The following is a 25,072-nucleotide window of genomic DNA, read 5'->3' on the forward strand; positions in this document are numbered from 1 at the left end:
GAGGTTGGCCCAGGATCGGACATTGTTTCGTTCTGCTGTGCATGGGGTCGCTATGAGTCGGTTCCGACTCGATGGCACCTGACAACAACAACAACAACAATATTCCTGAGTGTTTTTGTGTACATCAAAAAACAAAAACCAGCAACAAAAAAAACTTCGGGTAAAAAAGACACATGTGTCAAAAGGTACAAAAGGATTTGCAGTGAAAACTACATTTGCCTTCTACCCTGAATCCCAGCATTCAGTGCTTTCCAGATGCCACCCCTCAGCATCACTACAGACATCAGAGTTTGCATCCATCCATACCCACTTTCCAGCTGTCCTCTGCAATCCCAAAGCACTCTGCCTGTTAGTAACACATTCCCAGTAACTTTATATTGCTATCTCTTAGGTTAGGAACTTCACAGATGGATGACTTTAGGTTTTATGTCCTCTTTTCAGTGTCTGTATTGAAATGCTTAGGAACCTTCCAGACACATAACAGATGTACAAGGCTTATTGAATAAATGAACAAACACTTATGAACAACTCAAATAGCAATTCAGTCAGGTGACATGAAGAATTTAAATACCATATAGATCCCAGTAGAGTTCCCAGTTCACCTTGGATACCTCTCCCCAGAATACAAGTAAAGAACATGGAGAGAAAACAATAAAGCCTCTGCCCTTATAGAACGAGACCCAAAGGGATATTAGAGCATCCGGACGCCTATACCCGTTTCTTCGTTACTATGTTGTTGTTGTTGTTGTCAGGTGCCATTGAGTCGGAACTGACTCATAGCGACCCCATGCACAACAGAATGAAACAATGTCTGATCCTGGGCCAACCTCACTACCGCCGCCACACTTGACGCCATCAATGATGTCACCTGGCTGATCCATCTCGTTGGGGGTCTTCCTCTTTTTCTCTGACCCTCCACTTACTCAGCATGACATCCTTCTCCAGCGACTGTTCTCTCCGGACAATGTGTCCAAAGTATGGTTCCAAGAACTCAAACATTTTGCCTTTTCTCTTTAACTCTGCCACCTACTGAAGGCCTTCAGATCCCATCAGCCCACCTCCCTAGGACTACTTGTACTCTTTCCTTCTCACTACTTATGAAATCTTTTCATATTATAAATTTGCCACTCATTATGAGGACACAGAAAGCTGAGCAAAGACATAATGACAAACAAACATGAGGAAGTTTCCAAATATTGAGAAATTTACAAAATTCTTAGTTCTTTTCTACAGCCATTCTGAGCTACAGAAGACCAACTGTACTGTGTTGGTCTGTTAGTACTTTGATTATGACATGAGTTATGGTCTACTGTAGGTCACACATGGTCCTTAAAATAAATGAACCAGAACTTCCTTGTGTAAAGATAAGCCTTTTAATTCTATTTTGCTTCAGTCTCCCAGTCATACTCCCGTCCCCTATATAGAAGAAGTTACTGTCAAGGCAAAATGAGGTACACGACAAATAGAAATACTATACATTTGCTACATTTAGGTAGAAAGTATATTGTTTGAACCATGACTGAAATAAATTAAAACAAAAATTTTATTATAACGTTCCTCTAACTTCCACTACCATATTTACTACTTAATTTGATGAAAAACATTGCTATAGCTTATTATTCAGACTTTCATCTAACAGTTACTTTCAGTGTTGTTGTGAAGTGCCGTAGAGTCGGTTCCAACTCTTAGTGACCCTGTATAGGGGTTTCAAGGAGCAGCTGGTGAACTTGAACCACTGACTTTACAATTCAAACGACTTTGCAGTCTGATGCATTAGCCCACAGTGCCACACCAGGACTTCTTGGAGTGCAGTGCATTAACCTGCAGAGCCAACCAGGAATCCTCTCAGGTATAGTATTATTGAAACCCTTAGGCCAAGATCCCATTTTCTATTACTCCTTGCTTGGTATGTCACTCTGTACCATGTTAACAAGTATGTTACTATGTAACAACCCTTCCATCATGTCATCTTCAGCCTTCCCTCAGCACCAGCAGCCTGTTTACCAGCAGTGCATCACAAGACCCTTCTGCAAAGAGAAGCCTCAAGGTCCCTCTAGCTCCAAACAGGATTGAGTACCTGCACAGCCCAAACAACAGGGTCTTCCAACTGCCTCGGACCCAAGAATGTCTGGAAAGGAACACATTATCAGACTCAGCTTCCTACCTGGAAGCAATTTAGAAGCCAAAACTGGACCTAGAGAATATCTAGGAGAAAGTAACGCGACAGCAGACTACCATTTATGGGTAGAGGCAAGTTAGAAGGTAGGGAGAGGTAGGAAGAAGCCAGAATCATGGAAGATGAAGGAAAGAATCCTGAGCAGCTCGAGAAAAATAAAAAGTTACCTACAAAGGAAAACCAGTAAGACTAAGTTCTGATTTCTCAGCCGAAGTATTTAAAGTATAACTAGCTGACAACACTGAAAATAGAGAACCAGAAATATCAATGCATAAAAAAGTCAACTACAAAGCAAAATGAGGGGATAGTGTAGATACAGCTGGCAAGGCAGTCAGGTAGATATCAAGATAAAAAAAACTATTTTAAATAGGAAAAAATTTTAAATAAATTACAGGGTACCCTCAAAGAAAATTATTAACAGAAAGATTTAGTAAACATTAACACAACAGAAAAGAAAGTGAATAGAAAACCTATAAACAAAATGAACCCAGCACAGAAAATTATGTGGAACAAAGAAATCAGCAGCACCAGAAAAAAATAACACAGCAAAATGACAGCAATCAAGTCATACCTATCGATAATTATACTGAATGTAAATGGATTAAATGCACCAGTTAAAAGACAGAAAAAACCAAATGGGTAAGAAAACAGGATCCTTCAGTATGCTATCTACATGCAACACAGCAAAAACATGTAGATAGCCTTAGTGGTCAATAACAGAGGAATGGTTAAATAAACTTTGGTTTAGTATTTACACATAGTAGAATCACTATGCAACATTGAAGAGTGTAGGTACTAGGGGGGATTGCAGTCATTGTAATAAGGCAAAGTATGCAGTTTGTTGAATGTAAAACTTATGATCTGCTCTGTAAACCTTCACTGAGTTCACAATAAAATGTTTTAAAAAAAAAAAAAAAGAAGAAAGAAATTTGAAAGACAGCTACCTGGCCAAACAGTTGGAAGAGATCTTTATTTGTGCCCATTCCAAAGAGAGTTGACCCGATGGAATGTGGAAATCATTGAACAGTATCATTAATATCACAATCAAGTAAAATTTTAAAGATAATTTTAAAATGGTAGCAACAATATAACAGAAAACTGTCAGAAATTCAAGGCAGATTCAGAAGAGTACTTGCAAAGAGGGATGTTACTGGTATCAGATGGGTTTGCTCTGCCATCTGGCAATGGATTGCTTTTGTTATGTTTATGAAGCAGGATGAATTTAGGGGGTGTTTTGAATCAGTCTCTTTTCAGATATAAAAAGAGATTAAATAAGTAAGGAAGGAAGCAGAGATGGAGGAAGAGAGATGAGGAGGCACAAGAGTATTTTGAAAGAACCAGTAGGTAGAAGCTGAAGAGACAAGGATTTTCCTCCAAAGCTAAACCTTCCCCAAGAGCCTGGGCTCTGAATTCGGACTTGTGGTTTCTAAATTCTAATTAAATAAATTTCTGTTTGTTGTAGTCACCCACTTTTGTACTTCTCTTACATTAGTAATTTAACTCTTCAGTCCTCTTTTGTTTTTTGGTCCATCTCACTAAAGATTTGTCAATTTTGTTGAATTATTGACAAACATGTTTCTAATATCTTTTGATATTAGGTGTCAAGTGTGGCCATGGTTGTCTTGTGAGTATGAATACTGAAACCTAAAAAGACCCCTGTTAGTCATAGCTACAAATAAATGTATATGTATTAATTTCCTAATTATATTGGAATGCTTGGTTAAACTTCAAAAGACCTCTCGGGTGTAGCAGTAAAATTACGCCATATGTATTAATTTCACAAATACTAATTTTCATCTTAAACAGAATTTGTTCTTATACTTCATTTTCTTCTTACACTAAAAATGAATTTAAATACATCATAAAGATTTTGAATTTACTTTAATTATAAATATGAGATTATTACATCAATTTAATCATTATAAGTAATTTACACACATTTAAATGCACAATGACTTTTAAAACATTATAAGTCAAAATAATAGAAATTAACAAAATTAAAAGAAAGTTCTATGAGTTTCAGTTGTTTCTGTGATAGGATACAAATAAAACATTTTATTAAAATATTATATTTTCTTAGAAAACAGTTTCTTAAATCAGATTTTGCCTTTTGAATTTTACTTCATATTTTAATTGGAGCTTCTTCTAAAGAATTATTTTATTTGAAGTTGCAAACTTCTTTTAAATATATACAATATGTACTAGATGCTGAACTCAAACACCTGAAGGGCTTGGAATCTTATGAATACAGCCAGGACAACAGTGGAGAGAATCATGAACAAAAATATCACAGTCCACACAGAAAACATTTTTGCATACATTGCAAACATACACCTGCAAAAGATATAAGAAAAGTTAAATTAATTTCCAAGAGTTAAGTACAGAAGAACTAGAAAATATTCAAGCTGTTTTGCTCTTTAAAATCCCTATCACCTTTTTCCCACCTACCTACTATTACTTCCAGTGTACTACAGAGCCGCATATCTACGGTGAGTGATAATCCCCAGCCAAACTATCCCTAAGAAATGATTCATCATTCCCAATTTATCTCCACCTACTGTAATTATACTTAGAAGGAATAACTTCATGTGAAGCTGGCCTTCAATAACCTACTGAAAACTTGTAATGCCATTTCCTCCATATTTCTTACATATTACTTAATAAGTAGAAAACAAACTTACATGCTGGTCTTTTAATTCCCCCTGACATCCATAACAAAATCTGAAAAAGAAAGTCCATGAATCATTTTGCTTAGGATTCACTCATAATAAAAAACAGTTCAACCAAATATTAATCATTGGTGTTACTGCTGTGGTGTGTGCCCTTGAGTTGATTAGACTCACAGAGACCCAGACACAGAGGAAATGCCCACAGGGTATCAAAGACTGTAATCTTTATGTCGGGTCTTTACTCCTGCAGAGCTGCTTGTGGGTTCCAACTGATCTGCTCAGTTAGCAGGCAAGCACCTTATACACTGAATCACCAGCACTCCTTTATAATAATGGTTGTTATTGTTGGTAAATGCTGTCCAATCAGATCCGACTCACAGTGACCTTGTATACAGTTTCCACTGAGAGGCTGGTGGGTTGAACCACTGACCTTGAGGTTCACAGCCCAGTACGATGTGAGCTAAGTCTCTAAGGGTCATGATAAAGGGTTGGGTTTGTTAACTTCCAAAAATCCATCCTTCATGGTTAGCACTCAACTGCTTATCTTACAGTGTCATAGAACCCCTTAATTAATAAGTAATTATGTTAAGCATATGACTTCTAGAAGAAGGAGTTAAGAATACTGATAATTTTTTTTAATTCCAAAATATGTCTCAAGATTAAGTGACACCCTAACATCTTTTTTTTTTTTTAGATTTTATTTCCATCAAGGTTATACATGCATGCAGTTTAGCATCCTTTTTCAACTGGGTCTCTATGAGACAAGTAAGTCCTAAAGAAAATCATTTGTGGGACAATTTTTCCGTTTTCACAAAGATGGCAGACAGGGCTTTTCTAATTTTTCCCCCAGTCACTAATTCAACCCCAGCCTTTCCCTGAGTTGTCTAAATCTCCTCTTGATATGTTCAACTTGTTTATTCGTGTCATATCTAACTCATACGAAAACGATTCATAGTCCATAAGGTGTCCAAGTATGGGGAAAGAGCAAATGAAATGCTTTGGAGGACAATTTTGAAATATCTAAGTTTACATAGTCATAAAGGTATGAAGTGGCGGGCTTACAAGCTTTCATGAGGGTGCTTAGTGTCAGAATGTAGGGAGTAAGACAGAAACCCAACTGAATAATTTCCCTCCTGTCCAGATGGGTCTGGTAATGAGGGGGATAAGACTTTATGATACAATTGTGAGTAACTGTTTTCAGCTCTAATGGTGATTGTCACAAGTGTAAGTGTACAAGAGGTACAACTAAAAGGGGGAGCAGTTTATCTGTCATCGCAGGAACGGCGATGCTAGGACCATCAAGAGGGGAGAACATGAGAGGAGCGAAGGATCCTGACCAGAAAAGCAGCGATAACAGAGATGGTGATGGAGGTGATAGCATAAAGACAGAACAGGAGTGAACTTTAGGCCCATGGACTGAGAAAGCTTTTGGGATCTTCACTTGCTGATGGGGCACAACTCAAAATGAGAAGAAACAGCTTCAAACAGCCATTAATAACTGAAAAATGGACCTCTTAGGTGGAATACACAAGGGTCATATTTACTAACAACATATGTGAGAAGAGATAACAGGCAAGCTCGAGATCATCAGTCAAAATAAAGCCAGGGGCCAACTGGGGGACAGATCATCAATTGCTCTTATGCAAGTTCAAAATGAAGATGAAAAATCTTAAAACAAGTCTATGACAGCCAAAATATGACCTTCAATATAGCCCATCTGAATTAGAAAACATCTCAAAAATAGACTTAATGCATAACAACACCATGGATAAAATGATGACTGATGCAGGAAGCATTAAAAGAAGATGGAAGGAATATACAGAATCTCTGCACCAAAAAGAAGTGGTCAATATTTCAAGAGGTAGCATATTTTCAAGCACTGATGGTACTAAAGGAAGACATCCACGCTACACTGAAGACACTGGGGGAAAACAAGCCTACAGGAATTGACAGACTACAAATAGAAATCTCTCAACAAACTGATGCAGCACTGGAGGCACTTATTTATCTATGCCAAGAAATTTGGTAGACCAAATTTCTTAGCCAACCCAGTGGAAGAGATATAATTTGTGCCTATTCCAAAGAAAGGTGACTCAATGGAACATGGAAATCATTGAACAAATTCATTAATATCATATGCAAGTCAAATTTTATTGAAAATAATTCAAAAATGGCTGCAGCAATATATCGAAAGGAAGCTGACAGAAATTCAAGCTGGATTCAGAAGAGGACATGGGATGAGGGATATCATTGCTTACATCAGACAAATCTTGGCTAAAAGCAGAGAATACCTGATAGATGCTTGTTGCTATCATTAACTATCTTTGAGCTGGCTTTGACTCATAGTGACCCTGTAAAGGGTTTCTGAGGAGCGACTGGTGAGTTTGAACCATCGACCACACAGTTCAAAACTGCCCTTGCGGTTCAGTGTATTTATCCTGCAGTGCCACAGCAGGACTCCAGAAAGATGCTTACTTGTGTTTTGTTGACTATTCAAAGATATTTGACTATGTAGATCATAGAAAACTATGGATAACATTGTGAAGAAGGTATTTCAAAACATTTCATTGTGCTCATGAAAAACCTGCACATAGAACAAGAGGCAGTTGTTCAAACACAACAAGGGGCTACTGAATGGTTTTACATCAGAAAACGTGTGTGCCAGGGTTGTGCCATTTCACCATACTGAGTCAATCTGTATGCTGAGCAAATAATCCAAGAAGCTGAATTATATGAAGAAGAATGTGGCATCAGGATTGGAGGAAGACTCATTAACAACTTGCAACTAAGAAATGCAAAAGACACAACTTTGCTTGCTGGATGCAAAGATGCATTGAAATACTTACTAATAAAGATCAAATACTACAGCTTTCAATATGTATTGCACCTCACTGTAAAGAAAACAAAAATGCTCACAAGGAGACCATTAAATAACCTCATGATAACCAGAGAAAAGACTGAAGTTTTCAGAGACTTCATTTTACTTGGATCTGCAATCAACACTAATGGAAGCAGCAATCAAGAAATTAAAAGATGTATTGCAATAGGCAAATCTGATGTACGAGATCTCCTTAATGAGCTCAAGAGCAAAGATATCACTTTGAGGACTAAGGTGTGCCTGACCCAAACCATAGTATCAATCGCATTATATGTACTTGAAAATTGGACAATTTATAAGGGAGACCACAAAAGAATTGATATATGTGTATTACAGTGTTGGAGGAGAATATTAAAAGTACCATGGACTGCCAGAAGAACCAAATGTCTTGGAAGAAGTACAACCAGATAGAAGCCAGGATGGTGAGACTTCATCTGTTGATCTCTTGTACTTCGGACATATTTTTAGGAGGAACCCATCCCTGGTGAAGCATTCCATGCTTGGAAAAGTGAAGGTCAGCAGAACAGTGGAAGACCCCCAACAAGAAGAACTGACAGGGTGGCAGAAACATTGGGCTCCAACATAACAGCATAACACAACATAACACCCTCGTGAGGATGACTCAGGGCTGGGCGGTGTTTCCTTCTGTTGTGCACAGTTCTATGAGTCAGGATTGAACTAATGGCACCTAACAACTTCAGACTTTATTAGTAAACATTTCATAGCAATCATCAAAATAAATACTAGGCTTTATTAACGTCTAGGACCTAGATCAATTATGTTAAGTAAGTCTCTTATTTTTTAGTGGCATGATAGATCTGGACTACATCAGCTCAAGAGAGTTTACTGGTAAAAATAATCAGGAATTTAGGGAGCTGGTTGCTAGAAGTTTGCCATGGTGGAAGCAGCTAACTTCCACCAAGCTTTTTAATTTTTTTTTTTTCCTGAGAACTAACTTGCTAGCATACCACCATCCTTACTATAAAGGCATGTTTAGGAAAATTAATACATTTTTGGAAATCCAGATCTATTTAATAATGAGTTATTTCCATCATAACCAACATATTCTATATTTCATTAGAAAAAAAGAAGTAATCTTGTGTAAATTAATATGATTCTCTTTTTAGTGTAGTAACAATCTATTCAAACTTTTCTGTAGCACTTACCACTTATGTTGTTGTTGTAGTGTGCCGTGGAGTCGGTTCCGACTCATAGCGACCCTACATAGGGTTTCCGAGGCTATAAATCTTTACGGGAGCAGACCGCCTCATCTTTCTCCCGTGGAACCATTGGTAGTTTCGAACTGCTGACCTTGCGGCTCGCAGCTCGATTCATAACCACTACACTACCAGAGCTCCTTATTACCTCTTATAACAAATATAAATTAATCAAAATTTACATACTTTTCTCCATTATATTCTTCGAGGGAAATTTCTTGAAAAGCATCCAAAGGAAATAAATGATGGTAAGACCGTGCCAGATGGGGAGCAGACACCAAAGTAAGACCTAAAACATAAAAAAAGACGAGCTTAATAGCCCATATCTCATAAACTTAATGACTGAAAGGTCAAATGGTAAGACTTAGACTAAAAAATTTCATGCTTCTATAAGGGTTCCAGGTATTCATTCCTTCAGTTTACCTGCAACCATGAAAAGAGATTCCAAGATGGAGTCTCAGTTCTGTCACTAAGTGACTATCTGACTTTTCTTGGCCTCTTTGCATAGATGGAATAAAATTCTATAATTCTATCACTTCCGTTTCCCATTTTGTGAAAGTTGTTGTTGTAGTTAAGTGCCGTTAAGTCAGTTCCGACCCGTAACGACCCTGTATAGGGTTTCTGAGGAGCAGCTGGTGAACTTGAACTACCGACCTTGCAGTTCAAACTGCCTGAAGTCCAGCACATTGACCTGCAGCACCACACCAAGACTCCATTGTTAAGGGAAGTACTTCAAAAACATCTACAAAATTAATGGCATTGCCTTTAAATAAGATGCTTTTCCTAGAAAGAATCTGGAAACTCTTCTAGACTTTATATTTATTCCTAGAAGTAGAGTACTTGACACCCAATGAAGAAAGCCATCCATTTCTTTTTTTCTCAGAATAAATCTTGAAGTACAGGAAGAACTGGACATTTACACTTATTTTTAGCAGCAATGTAGGTAAAAAGTTATTTAAGATTAAATATTTGGAAACGGAATAATGGATTTCTTACCACAGATTTTACATTCAACAGGGAGTTCACAATACTTGGCCCGACACTGTGGGCAAAAATAGCCTCCTAACGTAAGCCCCGGCTCAGTGCTGTTATCCAAATGCCTGTAGGGGAGAAAGAGATGAGTAAAGACATGAATAGAGCTAAAGCAAGTATGTTGGCTTGAATTTAAAATCCTGAAGTCATCTCATAGTTCTCTGAACCTCTGTTCACTTTAAATTTTAAATGGTTTCTTCTGAATAGTTTTCTATAGCTGTTTTCTTCATTACTCTTTGTTTTGTTTTTGCAGTGTTAATCCCATCTGGTGTATTTTTTAAATCTTACGTATTTTATTTTTAATTTCTAGAAGTTTGATGTGGTCTTTTTTTTTTTTTTATTTTAAATCTCCATATCTCATCCTATCACGCTCCTGTTTGCCTCGACATTCTGAACACAGAGTATATTTATAATAGCCGTTTCAATGTCTGTTTCTATTAATAACTGTGTTATTTTTTAGTGTGTTTCTACTGAACTTTTTTTTTTTCCTTATTAGGGTCAAATCTGCCTAACAAGGAATGCCTGGTAACTTTTGACTGGCTGCCAGACATTGTGAATTTTGCTTTTTGGGGATTGCTGGATTTTTTTTGTCTCCCTTTAAATATTCTGGAGCTTTATTTTAGAATTTAAGTTGCTTGAAATTGTTTGATATGATCAGAACATGCTTTTACGCTTTGTTGGGCTAGTCTAGAATAACTGTTAATCTGGGTTCATTTGAATCCATTTTTGTGGACTCTATTCAATGTACCTTAAGTTAAGAAGTCTTTCCACACTGGGCAACATGAACCATTTCCTGCCCTGTTTCAGCTCTGGAGATTGCCTCATTTCCACTGTTCTTTCCCTGGCCTCTGGTAGCTTCCTCATGGGCATGTGCTGAACAACAGTCAGCTAAGAACTCACGGAGAACTTTCTGCCAATTACCAGACCCTCTTGGTGTAGGTGTTAACTCTTTCCTTCCTGATACTCTGTCCTGAAAATCTAGGTATCTCAGCCTCCCCGAAACTCCAGACTTTTTCTCTTCAATTCAATAAGATCTTTGGGCTCTGTTTGCGTTCCCTCTCTGAACAACAGCCTGGAAATTCTTTCCAGGGAGTAAGTTACAACAATCAAAGTGTTCACCTCATTTGTTTCATTTATTTGAGGAATTGCATGTTGTCTAGTGTATCAAAATTGTTATTTTATATATTTTGTATGTTTTTATGGTTGTTTACGGCTGAGGATAAATCTTGTTCCTGTTATATGTTCATTTTAAAATTTAATTTTGTTTTATAATTATGTAAAATATAAACTTCCCAAAGAGGTATATTCAGAAAAGTCGATAGTCCATACTTTTGCCTTTCCCCACACACCCTCCACCAGGTAATCATTTCAAAAAACATTTGTACTTTATACTTCCATTACTGTTATATTTTTATTAAAACAAATATATAAGGGCTACAAAAATGTCTACCAAATCTACTGCATTGCCTTAGAGTGCCACCTTCTACTCTGTCTCCTCAGAAGAATTGTAACATACTATAGACTTTTTCTACCTTGCTCTTTAACTTAGTAATACAGTTCATTCCACAGAAGTAGAGCGAGGCTTCATTCCTTTTTACAGCTATACAAAAAGCAATATTTTGAAAATGTCATTACATTGCAAGCCCATTTTAAAAGTGTATAAATGAGAATAAGGAATCAAAGAGCAAAAGATGAGCACTAATAATTTTGAGGTCTTTACTTACGCCATACTGAAAGAAGGTTTTGCATCTTGGTCAGACAGGGAAGCAATGGTGTGCTGAGGAAATCCTTCATAAAAGAAAATACATGACTGTCTTATCCAAGAAAATAAAATTCTAAGTCTAGGAATATCTGAAAGTGTTCTGATCAGAAAGTTTGTATAAAAGTTCTCTCTCCTGCTTTTTAGATATGCTTACTGTAAAGCTGACTATAAATCCAAATAGAAGAAAAACTGAAAATGTGGGCAGTGTGCGAAACAGCTGACTGCACATATGACTTCTGATTCTAAAATTCATGTCTACATTTTCTAATTTAGTAACAACAACACATACTAGTATTTGTGATTTTTTCAAATACTTTCGGACCAACTGGAACTTCTATTACATATGAAGAGGCTTCAAGAATTGTGGAAATTTTTTAGATCCAGAGAGGGAGAGTGACTGTGTGCTGAAGACCTGGGAGGTACGGGGGAAGGACTGCATGGAGGGGATTGTAACCATGGCAATGAGACAATATATACGACAGAATAAATGGTAAACTAATCTTCTCCCATGTAAACTATCACATAATTCACAATAAAACATTTAAGAAAAAAAAAAAGGAATTGTGGAAATTTTACATTATCTTTTCATTTGACTTTTTCATGAACTTTCTGAAGCCCCTTTGTACTTCACTTTCCCTTTATACAAGAATTTAAATTTTGGAATATCCAAACTTTTCATGTAGTGTGCTCCTTGTATATATTTTCTAAACTCTGAAAAGATACTTAGAAAAAGCACAAACTATAAAGAGATTTTACTATATAAAGATTAAAATTTTAACTATATATTAAAATATAAATAAATAAAATAAAGACCAACCAGAAAATAATTGCTTTATGTGACTGAGAGTGTTATACAATTTTTATAAAATTGTTAGTTTTTAATGACTCAAAACCCATCATTCTATCCACCCCCCACACACTGAAAAAAAATCACTTCTAACAATTTGGTGTATTGCACTGTCACTTTTTGGTTTTACATAGTTTGAAATATTGGGGGTGGGGAATGAAAGATGGTTCAAAAAGTTTCTGGACAAATTCCATTGTTTTTCAATTCCATTTTTCCATGAACTTTTTTGAAGCCCCCTCATATACAGCAGTGATCATACAGTGGAGGATTTGGTCACTTGTATTTTAAATTTCTTAATACAACAAATATTTTCTCCATCAACAAAGTGTTCTATGCCTTTCTAACCTTGATAAAAGACAGCAGTGTTCTCTAATAGGATTACAGGTGGGTTTTATTTTTGTATTTTTACTTCTCTGTATTTTCCAAAATTGCTCAATATACATTATTTGTTTTCTAATTACAAAATATTTGAGTGAAACAAGAAATACTTAAGTGTTAAAATATCAATTTATATATATGAAAAAACAAAGCTTAATGAGGGAGCACCACTGGCACTGAAATATAAGCAATGGACTGCTAACCACAAGGCTGGCAGCTTGAGCCCACCAGCTGCTCCTCAGGAAAAAAATGTGGCTTTCTGTTCTCATAAGGACTTACAGCCTCAGGAACCCTATGCAGTGCCACATGAGTTGGAACCAACTCGAGAGTACTTAACAACAACGTGAACCAAAATAAATATTTTTAAAAAACAACACAAACCCACTGCCACTGAGTCAACCCCAACTCACAGTGCCCCTCTATGGGACTTCTGAGACTGTAAATCTTTAAGGCACAGACAGCCTCATCTTTCTCCCACAGAGCAGCTGGTGAGTTGGAACCACTGACTTGATGATTAGCAGTCCAATGCTGATCTCACAGTGCCACCAGTACTCCTTTAAAATAGAAAGTGCATATTTTAAAATAATATAGAATAAACACTTACCCATACGAATAAGCGAGCATTCTGAACTGGAGCTGGCAGGAGGGGGGCTAACATGATGGTTTAGTAATTCTTTGTAATGGCTTTCATCTAAAATCACATGGTATGAACCTGATAAGATAAAGAGTTCAAAAAAATCAGCTTTTCAGATATAAGAACAATTATCATGTCTATGTAACTCTGTCAACGATAAAAATTGTCATTAAAAAAAACTTTAGAGTGGGAGAGGGGCTGTGTGCTGACGACCAGGGGATAGATAGGCTTGTAGAGCACACCCTTTGGTTGGCTGATGATGCATGGAGGGGATTATAACCATGGCAATGAAACGATATACGATAGGATGAATGTAAAGCTAATGTTCTCCCATGGAAACTATCACATAATTCATAATAAACATTAAAAAAGAAAGAAAACAAAACAAAAAAAACTAAGTAGTATCTCTAAATTGACTTTATAATTACAGTTTAATTATAGTCAAATCATGAGATCATCACAAAGTATTGCATACAAGAGAGCTTTGAAAATTTTGTGGAAAAATTACATTTATTTTCATTCCATTTTCCACAACCTTTTTGAAGCTCGCACATATAATGAAAGTCCTAACTTTCCAGGAGTTATATAGTACTTCCTCTAAATAGTCACATAAATACTGAAGATGTTCTAACATTTGAGGACATGGCTTATAGAATCAATGATGTATTTAAGATGACTACAAGATATGAGTCCTCGTGTGGTGTTGCAGAATAAGCACTGGTCCACAAGACCAGTTTGAACCGCAAGGTTGATGGTTCAAACCCACCACCAGCTCCTCAGAAACCCTACACAGAGTTGCTATGAGTCAGAACTGATTCAATGGCATTTAACAACAGGATACGAACTGGTATAAATTAATTAGCTTAATAACACATTAAAACAGTCTAAGTATTTTAATTAACAATGTTGGTTTTTTTACATAGTAATTATGAATAAATATCGAAGATTCTAGATATATACCACCAGTCTCACGAGCAAGTACAGTGCAGACCCGAACCTCTGCAGACAATCCAATAACAGATACTCTAATTTTAGCGGCCTTTAGAGTCTTCATAAAATCCAAGTAGATAGAAGGTTGAAGCGGACAAGGAGGGAAAAGAAAAACATTTAAGAATTAATGTGTTTGAAAAACAATGCGCTGAAAAGTAGCAGTGAATTCATTACAGAATTTTCTTTAAGAGTTGCAACTTTGGATTTGATTATAAAGAAATGTATGGCTCTACCTTGATTAAATCATAGATATTAGATGGATCACAAGTTGTAAGGCTGCTAAAGATGATTAGGACTTCTCTACTTGTATGTCCTGGCATGTGTCTAAAGAAAGATAAAATACATAGCAAATTACTTTAATGTAAAATTTACTAGAAAAGAACCATACACATAGTTTATGCATTTAGATTATCTGTTGTTGTTAAGTGCCATAGAGTCAGTTCCCAGTTCCAACCCACAGGGACCCTGTACAGGGTTTCTGAGGAGCAGCTGATGAGCTTAAACTGCTGACCTTGTGGTTCAAACCGACTTTGCAGTCCAGCACATTAACCCATGGTGCCACACCAGGACTCTGTATTTTTACTATAGAAGACCTAATTTGTTTCAGCACTGCAAGAGAATGAATTGTGAATATACTTTAATGAACTACACACATCTTTTCTTTTTTATGAATTCATTGATTTATTTATTGAGTACTCTTAAAGTCTAAGGCCAGAATAACAAGCATGACTACCAAGATTCCTAACAATATGAAGCTTACAATCTGTAGGTTTGGTTCACACAAAATTGAAAATGTATACTGGGAAATACGACAACACCCTATAGATCAACTTGCAGGTATATATGAGTGGCTTACTTCTTTCTCAGACTTCTAGTGTGGTGCTGTAGAATTAGCACTGGACTGCAAACCACACGGTTCAAACCCACCAACTGCTCCTCAGAAACCCTATACAGGTTTGCTATGAGTCAGAACTGACTCAATGGCACTTAACAGCTTTTTTTTTTCCCCCTAAAACTTTGAAGCATATGCCTCACTTACAAAATGTAAATTAAAAATAAAATTATCAAAAAATCATAAATGTCATGCTATATTTTTCCTTCCAAATAATGCTTCCATTATAATTGGGTGTATGGAGATTCATATTAGTAAGTTATCATTTCAACTTAATGCATTCAAAAGACTTCTCAATCAGTTACAAATAGTAAAAGGTAAAATACTAACTTCAGAGTCTGCATAGCCATGCTTAGGGAGTTATAAAGAGATGGTTCTCCATGACAAGTCATATCTACAGCTTTCTTTAAAGATGTTATGTGTTTCCTCGGGTTTCCTAGAATAGAAATGGAATAATTTATTTTTAATAAATAAACTAGTGTATACATTATAGAAATTTCTGTTTCTTCCAAAATGTAGAGATCTGTCATAGTAAGCCACCATTTCTCTGTCTTTTATCATACTGTGGTGGCTTGCCTGCTGCTATGATGCTGGGAGCTAGGTCATCAGTACTTAAATACCAAGCAGGTCACCTATGACAAAGAGGCTTCAGCAGAGCTTCCAGATTAACAGAGACTAGGAAGGAGGGCAAGTTGATCTATGTCTGAAAACAGAAAAAAAATAAAACAAAAAACTGGCCAGTGAAAACCTTATGATCCCCGTCCATACACAGAGTAGACAGGGATGGGCAACTTGGATATTGGCTACCCAAAAGCGGGCAGGGCAGTAACAAAGGCAAGAAGTGACTGGCTTACAAACTTTCAAGAGGGAGCCTAGATCCAGAGGGTGCGGAGGAAGGTAGAATCTCCACTGAGTAGTATCCAATCTGTCTGGGCGGGGCTGATGAAAGGAGACGCAGACAGGTCTCTTGTGATACAACAGTGAATAATTGTTATGAGGACTAATTATGAGAGGTGAAAATGTAAAGGTAGACATTTTGTAGCAAAAGGGGGGGAGTGATTAACTTTGCAGTCTAGGCGCAGAGATCCCTGGGACCATCAAGGGAGAAGAGTGGAGAGTGGGATCCTATCCAGAGAAGCAGTGACGCCAGAGATGGAGACAGAGACGATGATGTAGAGAGATGGAGTGGCTGGGGACTTTAGACCCAGAGAGGGAGAGGGGCTGTTTGCTGATGACTGGGGGGCAGGCTTGTAGTGTGTATACCCTTTGGTTGGTTGATGATGCATGGAGGGGATTGTAACCATGGCAATTAAACAATATATGATAGGAATGAACGTAAAGCTAATGTTCTCCCATGTAAACCATCACATAATTCACGTAATAAAACATTAAAAAAAAACCCAAAACCCAACCTTATGAATAGCAGTGGAGCACAGTACAAAATACTGCAGAAGTGTGAGCCCCTCAGGATGGAAGGCACTCAAAGTAAGATTGGGGAAGAAGTGCCTCCTCAAAGTAGAGGCAACCTTATTAATGTGCAAGGAGCAAAGCATTTGGAAATCTTCATTTGCTGATGGGGCATGGCTCAAAATGAGAAGAATCAGCTGCAAACATATGCTACTATTTGGAATGTGAGATGCATAAAGTATGATTCTAGGAAAATGAAGTTGTCAAAAATGAAATGGAATAAAGATAGGTATCGTAGGCATTGTTGAGCTGAAATACATGAATTATTGGCCATTTAGAATCAGACAAACATGGCTTACTATGCCAGGAATGACGAACAGAAGAGGAATGGTCATAAACATCATCATCAAAATAAGCATCACAAGATACATCCTCAAAACTATTGAGGTGGTATATGTTTTGCTGTGTATATTCTCAATAACCACAAAATAAATAAATTTTAGAAAAGAAAAAAAAAAGACATATCTTAAAGTACAGTGCCAGGATAATGAATATACACCTAAAAGGAAGACCAATTAATATGACTACTACTCAAATGTATGTACCAATCACTAATGCCAAAGATGAAAAAATGGAAGGTTTGTACCTACTTCTGTAGTCTGAAATTGAACAACCATGCAACCAAGATGCATTGATAAATGGCCCTTAGACACGCTTCAAACCTGGAACTAAACACATCAAGGATCACCTTTCAGTCAAACAAGAGACAGGCCTAGAAAGTGAACAATTCCCATGAGGAATCCACTACTCAGAGAAATCAACCACTGGCAATAAAAATGGGCAGTATTTGCCCCAAAACAAAGATCAAATGGCAGGAAGGGCAGGAAAGAAGGAAAATGGAAATGGGGCTCCCACGGAGGAAGTGGAAACAATGCTATTACACTGAGGGGATTGTAATGTAACAAAACAAAATGTACAGAAATTGTTGACTGGGAAATTAACATGTTCTATAAACATTCACCAAAACTACAATTAAGTGTTCACAAAAAAAGATGAATTGAACCACTGTGGAAAATTATATGACACTTCCTCAGAAAGTTAGAAATACTGTATGACCAGCAATCCTTCTGCTTGGTATACATTCCCAAGGAATAAGAGCCATGACATGAGTAGATATATGCGCACCCACGGTCACTGCAGGTCTGTTCACAATAGCAGAAAGATAGAGACAGCCTAAATGCCCATCAATGGAAGAGTGGGTAAACAAACTTTGGTACATACACACAAAGGAATACTATGCAACACTGAAGAATAATGATGAATCTGCGAAACACCTCATAACAGCTGAACCTAGAGGATATTATGCTAAGTGAAATCAGTCATTCACAAAAGGATAAATTTATGAGACCACTATTTGTAAAAACTCAAGAAAAGGTTTTCATGTTAAAACAAATATTTTTTGATGATTACCAGAGGTGGGAGGGCAGGGAGAATTCACTGGCTAGAGAGTTGACTTGTGTTAACTTGGGTGATGGGGAAGGCAATATACAATAAGGAAATGATAAAGACAGGTGACGACACAGGAAGATGTGCAAGGGTTAAAGGAGATAGAGGTGACTCTGTTATATACGCAAGCCTGCAACAATAGTGTTCTACAGCTAGATAACTGAACAGAGCCACAGGCTGAATGAGCACTGGAAGGAGAATGGGAGTATACCCATGGATATATAAGGGTTAGACAGAGGATATCTGTACACGGGTGTGTATGTTTGCTGCAAACCTACCTATGAAAGTGGTGAATCATACAGGGGACACGATGAAAACCTCCTAGACATTATCAAACACTGTAAGGTAACGGATTGCTGGGCCTGGAGTGTCAGGACCACCGTCTCAGGGAACAGCATGGTCAGTTGGCCTAACATAGTTCACAAAGCCAATGTTCTACATCTTACTCTGGTGAGTAGCAGCTGGGATCATAAATGCTTAAGAGCAACCCTGTACGGTGCAGCTATTGGTCTCTCCAAGTGCACAAGAAAGAAGAATGATGAAAACTAAAGATGCTTGGAAACAATTAGTCCAAGGGACTAAGGGAACATGTGAACATCAGTCTCCACGACTCTGAGACCAGAAGAACTAGATAGTGCCAGGCTACCACTACCAACTGCTCTGAGTACAATCACATTAGAAAGTCCCAGATAGAGTAGGAGACAAGGTGAAACAAAACTCAAAATTATAAAAAGGACTGGGCTTACTGATCAGAAAGACGCCGAAGGAAACTGAGACTATGTCCCTCAGCCACTCTTTAGGTCTGGAACTGAGTTGAAACTTGAGGCACAATTTTCAACCACACAGTAAACAGGTACACAGGGGGGAACAGCACTAGTGAGGTATGCTCACAATTCAACCATTCAAGACCAAAAGGGCAACAGTTACCTGGGGACAAGGTTCAGAGGAATTGGGAAGGAGGGCAGACTGGAAATAGAAATGGAAAAACCATAAGGAGAAAGTGGGATAACTGTTGTTACATGGAGGGGACTACAGTCATTGAGATGAGACAATTTGCTGACTGTAAAACTGATAATCTGCTCTGTAAATCTTCACTCAATTCACAATAAAAGGTTAAAAAAAGAGAGAGAGAGATGCACTGATAATTACTGGTGATTAGAATGCACACATTGAAAATTAAAAAGGATTAGTAGCTAAAAAACATGGCCTTGGTCACAGAAATGACCCTGGGGATCGCATGAAAGAAAACAGTTGCAGCAGTACATCAACAGGGAAATTGCCAGAAATTCAAGCTGGAGTCAAAAGAGTGGATGGATTGAGCAAGTCACTGCTGATGTCCAGTGGAGCTTGGCTGAAAGCAGAGAATACCAGAAAGATGTTTAGTTGTGCTTCACTGACTATGAAAAGACTTTCAATTGTATGAATCATAACAAAGTAAGGATAACATTAAAAAGAATGGGAATTCAAGGACAGTTAGTCGTGCTCATGTAGAACCTGTACATGGACTAAGAGGAAGTCATTTTGAAGTAAACAAGGGGATGGATAAAGTAAAGAGTCAGCCAAAAAGAGGAAGAAAGATCCTCAATGAGCCTGATTGACACAGTGGCTTCAACGATACAAACAATTGTGAGGCTGGTGCAGGACTGGACAGCACAGGGGCAGTAAGTCAGAGTTGACTTGATGGCCCCTAAGAACAACAACAACCAACACAATACTTTATTTCCCTGCCCACTGTGACTGCCAATGGGGGCGTACTATAAGCAAATGCAATTAGAGTCCTCCCTGGCACTTGCAATCAATCTACAACTACAAGTGTTGATAAAGACTTGAGGCTATCAGTGAAGCTAATATTCCCAACAGAAAACATACCAGAGAAAGAAGGCAGTCAGAACCAGCACCTCTGGAAATAACTGTACGAAAAATCAGCCCTACTCATGAACATAAGCCAACAATTTCATTTTGAATTTTAGCTACTTTAAGGGTTTTGCGGGGAGGGTGCACATTACAACTGAGTTTCTTGAGTCACTCAAAGCTACTGTACATTTCACTCCTATGTGTCATGGTGAGGATGAAAGGCTAAGAATAAGATATTTGTTGTTGTTAGGTGCCATTGAGTTGGTACCGACTCATAGTGACGTTATGCACAGCAGAATGAAACATTGCCTGATATAAGGATAGTATAATTTACAAAAAATAAATCAGACTCATGATGTAAATTTGCCACGGTATAAACACAAGGCAAATAAAACGCACCATTAGTGGCTGTGGTGGTATGCCGTGGAGTCAGTTCCAACTCACAGCGACCCTGTAAAGGGTTTCTAAGGCTGTAAACCTTTACAGGAGAAGAAAGCCTCATCTTTCTCCCTCAGAGCACCTGGTAGAATCAAACTGCAGACCTAGTGGGTAGTGCTCAGCAGCCCAACTTGTAACCCACTACACTGCCAGGACTCCAAAAATGCACCATTACTATCCCTTAAAAGACGAAAATTCAGTTAGGCAAGTAATGCAAGCAGAATCATTAACAATAGTCATAATTTAATTTCTATACTATAACTCTTTAAATTTGAGATGTAATTTCTCTTAAAAATTAATTTTAAGATTACGTGAATATCAGGGGGGGTATGGTGACTCCATAGAATAAAAACTGGACTGTGAACCACAAGATCAGTGGTTCAAACTCACCAGCCACTCCGTGTAAGAAAGAGGCTTTCTGCTCCCACAAAGATTTAAAAAGCCTCAGAAACCCTATACAATATCGCAGTGTCGGAATGGACTCAATGGCACTTAACAACAAGAAGTGATGCATGTCATGAAGGGCTACAATAATTTTTCTTAATACTATTGGGATAAGAATGTATAGACCTTAGATAAATATATTTATATTCATTGTATTACTACTCACTGCTGTGCAGAATTCAATTTAAAACAGTTACTCATTGAGCTAGAGTCTAATGAAGGACTTCTTATTAAGTTGTTCCACATAAAGAGCTTAGGAAGACTTCTCTTTTCTTATTAGGCAGCCGCATAAACAGGGTTATAACTAACACTGAATAAATAATGCAAAGTCCTGGAGTCCTAGGTCTACTATCTACCAAAAGCAATTTAATGCATATCTAAGTATGAGCAAAACATACCTGAGAGTTCAGTCAGTTTTTCAGCTCTCTTACTCTTAGTTACAATTATTCCAATCTCAAAACAAAAATAAAAATGACCTATTGTTAATTTAACATAAAAAACACTATTGCCTTAGAGTAAGAATCAACATTATTAAAACAAATTAATTATTACAATGGAATAAGCAACATGTTAGACGCTTTTATCCCTTTTGGCAAATAAATTTAGCTATGAGTTCACTGTAATTGCTTAAGTTTTAGCGTTATTTTGCTTTACACCAGTTTTCTGTTGGGATCATTTAATAATTTGCAGAATACATGCATTATTTTACAAATAAATTACGTTTGGTAGCAATAACAGGAATCTTACTCTCAAGTCTATTACTATGTACATACCTGACTGATAGGATTTTGATCAAAATATTCCTCTACAAAGTATTCCAAGAGCTGTTCAAAGAAACAGAAATAAAACACTAGGTAAGAGCACAGCAGCAACCAGACGCCAAGCTTAATGTTTTGTGAAAATGATTATCAAGGACTCTTCCTATGATTCTTAATCTTTTAAAAGAAGATTTTACAAAATTTGTCACTAGTAAAACTACAAAATTAAAGTGAGCTAGTAACCACTTTATTTTTAAATGATAAGTGATAAGATGGATCTGAAGAAGGTCTTAAATGGGTTCATTTGCACACATCACACAAAAACAATTTTAAGGACGAAGACAGAGACAAGAAAATAACAGCAGAATTGAGAAAGAGTTTTTGTTTTTTAAATTAGGAATAATCTGAATGTGTTTGTAAATCGTGTAGACAGATTCAAGTAAAAGGAGAATAAAAATTCAATAAAGCAAAAAAGCTGATAAAGCCAAGAATCTGATTATATTTGTTGTTCTTAAGTGCCATCAAGTCAGTTTTGATTGACAGTGACCCTGTATAAGGTTTCTGAGGAGTGGCTGGTGGGTTTGAACCATCAACCTTTCAGTTAGCAGTCCAGTGCTTATTGTACAGCGCCACATCAGGACTCAGCTGATTAGAGTGGAAAGGTGGGAATTAAGGGCGCAGATAATTAGCTACTTGGGTTTATCCTTTCCCTAAATAATACTATAGGAATTCTACTTGGCTATAGTTTGTATGAGGAACCCTGGTGATGCTGTGGGCTGGGCATGGAGTTGTGAACAGAAAAGTTAGTGGTTCAAACCCACCAGCCACTCTGAAAGAGAATGATGAGGCTGTCTATCCCCATAAATATTCATGGTCTCCGAAACCCTACGGAGGACAGCTACGAGTTGTCAGTGGGTTGGGCTTGGTTTTATCATTTGTATGGGGAGTCCTAGTGGCACAAAAGTTAAGCACTCAGTTGCTAACTGTAAGGTGTCAGTTCGAACCAACCAGCTGTTCCATGGGTGAAAAGACGTGGTATTCGGCTCCTGAAAAGGTCTGCAGCCTAGGAAATGCTACAGGATAGTTCTAGTCTGTCATACAGGTCACCAGGCGTCGCATCGACATAGTTTGTATGGTGATGCAAACAGTTAATGCGCTAGGCTGGTAGAGAGTGCAGTTCACTTCTGACACATGTGAGGTCACTATGAGTCAGAATCAACTCAAGAACAAATGCTAACTGTTAACTACTAACAGTGTTTATTAACTTTAAAGAATAATAAAACTGTATTCTTTAATATATATTTTTAAATTCAGTATCCTTTTCCACATTTAGTATAAATTAAAATGCTTTTATCATACCTTTAAAGTACATGTCAGTCTATTGGGCTTTAAATCTTGGTCTTCCATTGTTCTCGATCCATCCACTACCACATACAGGTGGCGCATCTACCAAAAAAGGCAAATAAGGGTCATTTTCAAATACATTTTTAACTAAAAATTAAAATAGCAGTTTAATATCCTCTTCAATCTACATATGCATTTTAAATAGTCTTTTAAAAGGTTTGCTCTGGTAGCGTAGTGGTTACGAATCGGGCTGCGAACCTTAAGGTCAGCGGTTCGAAACTACCAGCAGCTCCGCGGGAGAAAGATGAGGCTTTCTACTCCCGTAAGGATTTACACCCTCGGAAACCCTGTACAGGGTCGCTATGGGTCGGAACCGACTCGACGACACTTAACAACAACAACAACAACTATTTTACAGGGTGCGGTGCTGTAGGATGTCCACTGGACTGGTAACCATAAGGTTGGCAGTTCAAACCCACCAGCCACTTTTGAAAACCCTACACAGTGTTGCTATGAGTCAGAACCAACTTGAAGACACACAACAACATTTTACCATTGTTTATTTTACTGAGCCAAAATGTTCCTCTACCCAAACTAGTTCTGAACCAATAAAGGGAAAAAAATAATAACATACCATTCCAAGTCGAACTTGTCCATGGTGCTCAAATACTCTGTTAAAATTATGTAAACATTTTTAATGAAATACCATGTACCACCCTAAACAACTTTCCAACTACCCTACATTTTCTAATGAAATAGTATTTAAAATGACTAAACTATGAACTCCACATAATTATAAACACTTTCGATGGTTTTCTGAAGACCTATCTCCTTGCTGAGGACAGGGTAGGCCACTGGTTGTCTCCCCCAATTCAGAAGGCAGCAGGCCAGTGTCCCTTGGAATACAGTTGAGGTGAAGTACTTCAGAGTGGGTAATAGGTAGACAGAAAAGCTGAAGAGAACGGATTTTACTGTTTGCAATATGCTCATGACAATGTACATACCTTTTTCTCTTTGCTTTGAAGAGAATGTCTTCTATCGTAGCTTTAAGTGATCCAGATTCATCTTCTTTAAGAATTTCCCTAAGGAGGAAATGAAACATGTGGCTAATTGTCTCCATAGACAACTGTCTCCTTTGCCAGGAGAGCTGAACTAGATGATGCCTGGCTACCACTACTGAACTTACATCAGAGAGTCCATAAAAGAATCCTGATCAAAAGGGAGACAACACGAACAGAATTCCTAATTCTCATGGAATCCATGGAGGTTGGATGAACCCCTGAAACTACTGTCCTGAGAGAATCCGTAAACCTTAAACCAAAAATATCCTCTGAGTTCGTCTTAAAATGAGACAATAGCTGAGCTTAACAATAAAGAATGTTTGCCTTGAACATTGTGCTTTTTCAAGATCTATTTGGCAACAGCAATTTCAAAGTTTAGTTAAGAAACGTAGGGGCAGTGAGTAAATAGGTATTAGCTGGTAAAAATGTTCTAAAATTAGTTAATGGTGATAGCTGCATACTCTTTGCATTTTCTAAAAATCACTGACTTGCACCTTGGGAACAGGTGAATTATAAGACATATTAAATATACCTCTAGGTTCTTAAAAAAGAAAAGTAAATCATTGCAATGAAACAATGAGTGTAAAATTGATGTTCTCCCACATAAACTATCACTCAATTCACAAGAAAAACTTAAAAAAAGAAAGAAAAGTAACATCTGAAAGAGCAGAGAGGGCAGTGCAGTACTTACCATGTTCTTTCATAGCCTCCTTCCCATCGCTTAGTTCTTTCAGGTTCTTCATCCATTTCTTTCTCTTAAGATGTATTAATTCAATATCCTATAA

The 25,072-nt window shown here is 37.4% G+C and overlaps 1 protein-coding gene across 2 annotated transcripts; it reads right to left on the bottom strand.

Moving 5' to 3' along the window:
* Positions 1-3,948: 3,948 nt before the first annotated feature.
* Positions 3,949-25,072, bottom strand: GTF2H2 (general transcription factor IIH, polypeptide 2, 44kDa). 2 transcript variants are annotated; one of them, XM_006870959.1, is made up of 15 exons: positions 24,979-25,072; positions 24,231-24,308; positions 23,861-23,897; positions 23,242-23,328; positions 21,898-21,948; positions 21,523-21,577; positions 15,806-15,911; positions 14,817-14,907; positions 14,554-14,641; positions 13,564-13,671; positions 11,697-11,760; positions 9,937-10,040; positions 9,127-9,229; positions 4,858-4,897; positions 4,036-4,510 (listed from the first exon to the last, which is right to left on the bottom strand). In XM_006870959.1, exons 1-15 carry the CDS (start codon positions 25,032-25,034, stop codon positions 4,391-4,393), a joined length of 1,188 nt encoding a protein of 395 aa, XP_006871021.1. In that variant the 5' UTR covers positions 25,035-25,072; the 3' UTR covers positions 4,036-4,390. The 2 variants fall into 2 exon arrangements, with proteins under 2 accessions (XP_006871022.1, XP_006871021.1); XM_006870960.1 differs by lacking the exon at positions 23,861-23,897 and having other exon boundaries at positions 3,949-4,510; positions 24,979-25,041.

Source organism: Chrysochloris asiatica, unplaced genomic scaffold (genome assembly GCF_000296735.1).
Source record: "Chrysochloris asiatica unplaced genomic scaffold, ChrAsi1.0 scaffold00157, whole genome shotgun sequence".
NCBI classification, from domain to species: Eukaryota; Metazoa; Chordata; class Mammalia; order Afrosoricida; family Chrysochloridae; genus Chrysochloris; species Chrysochloris asiatica.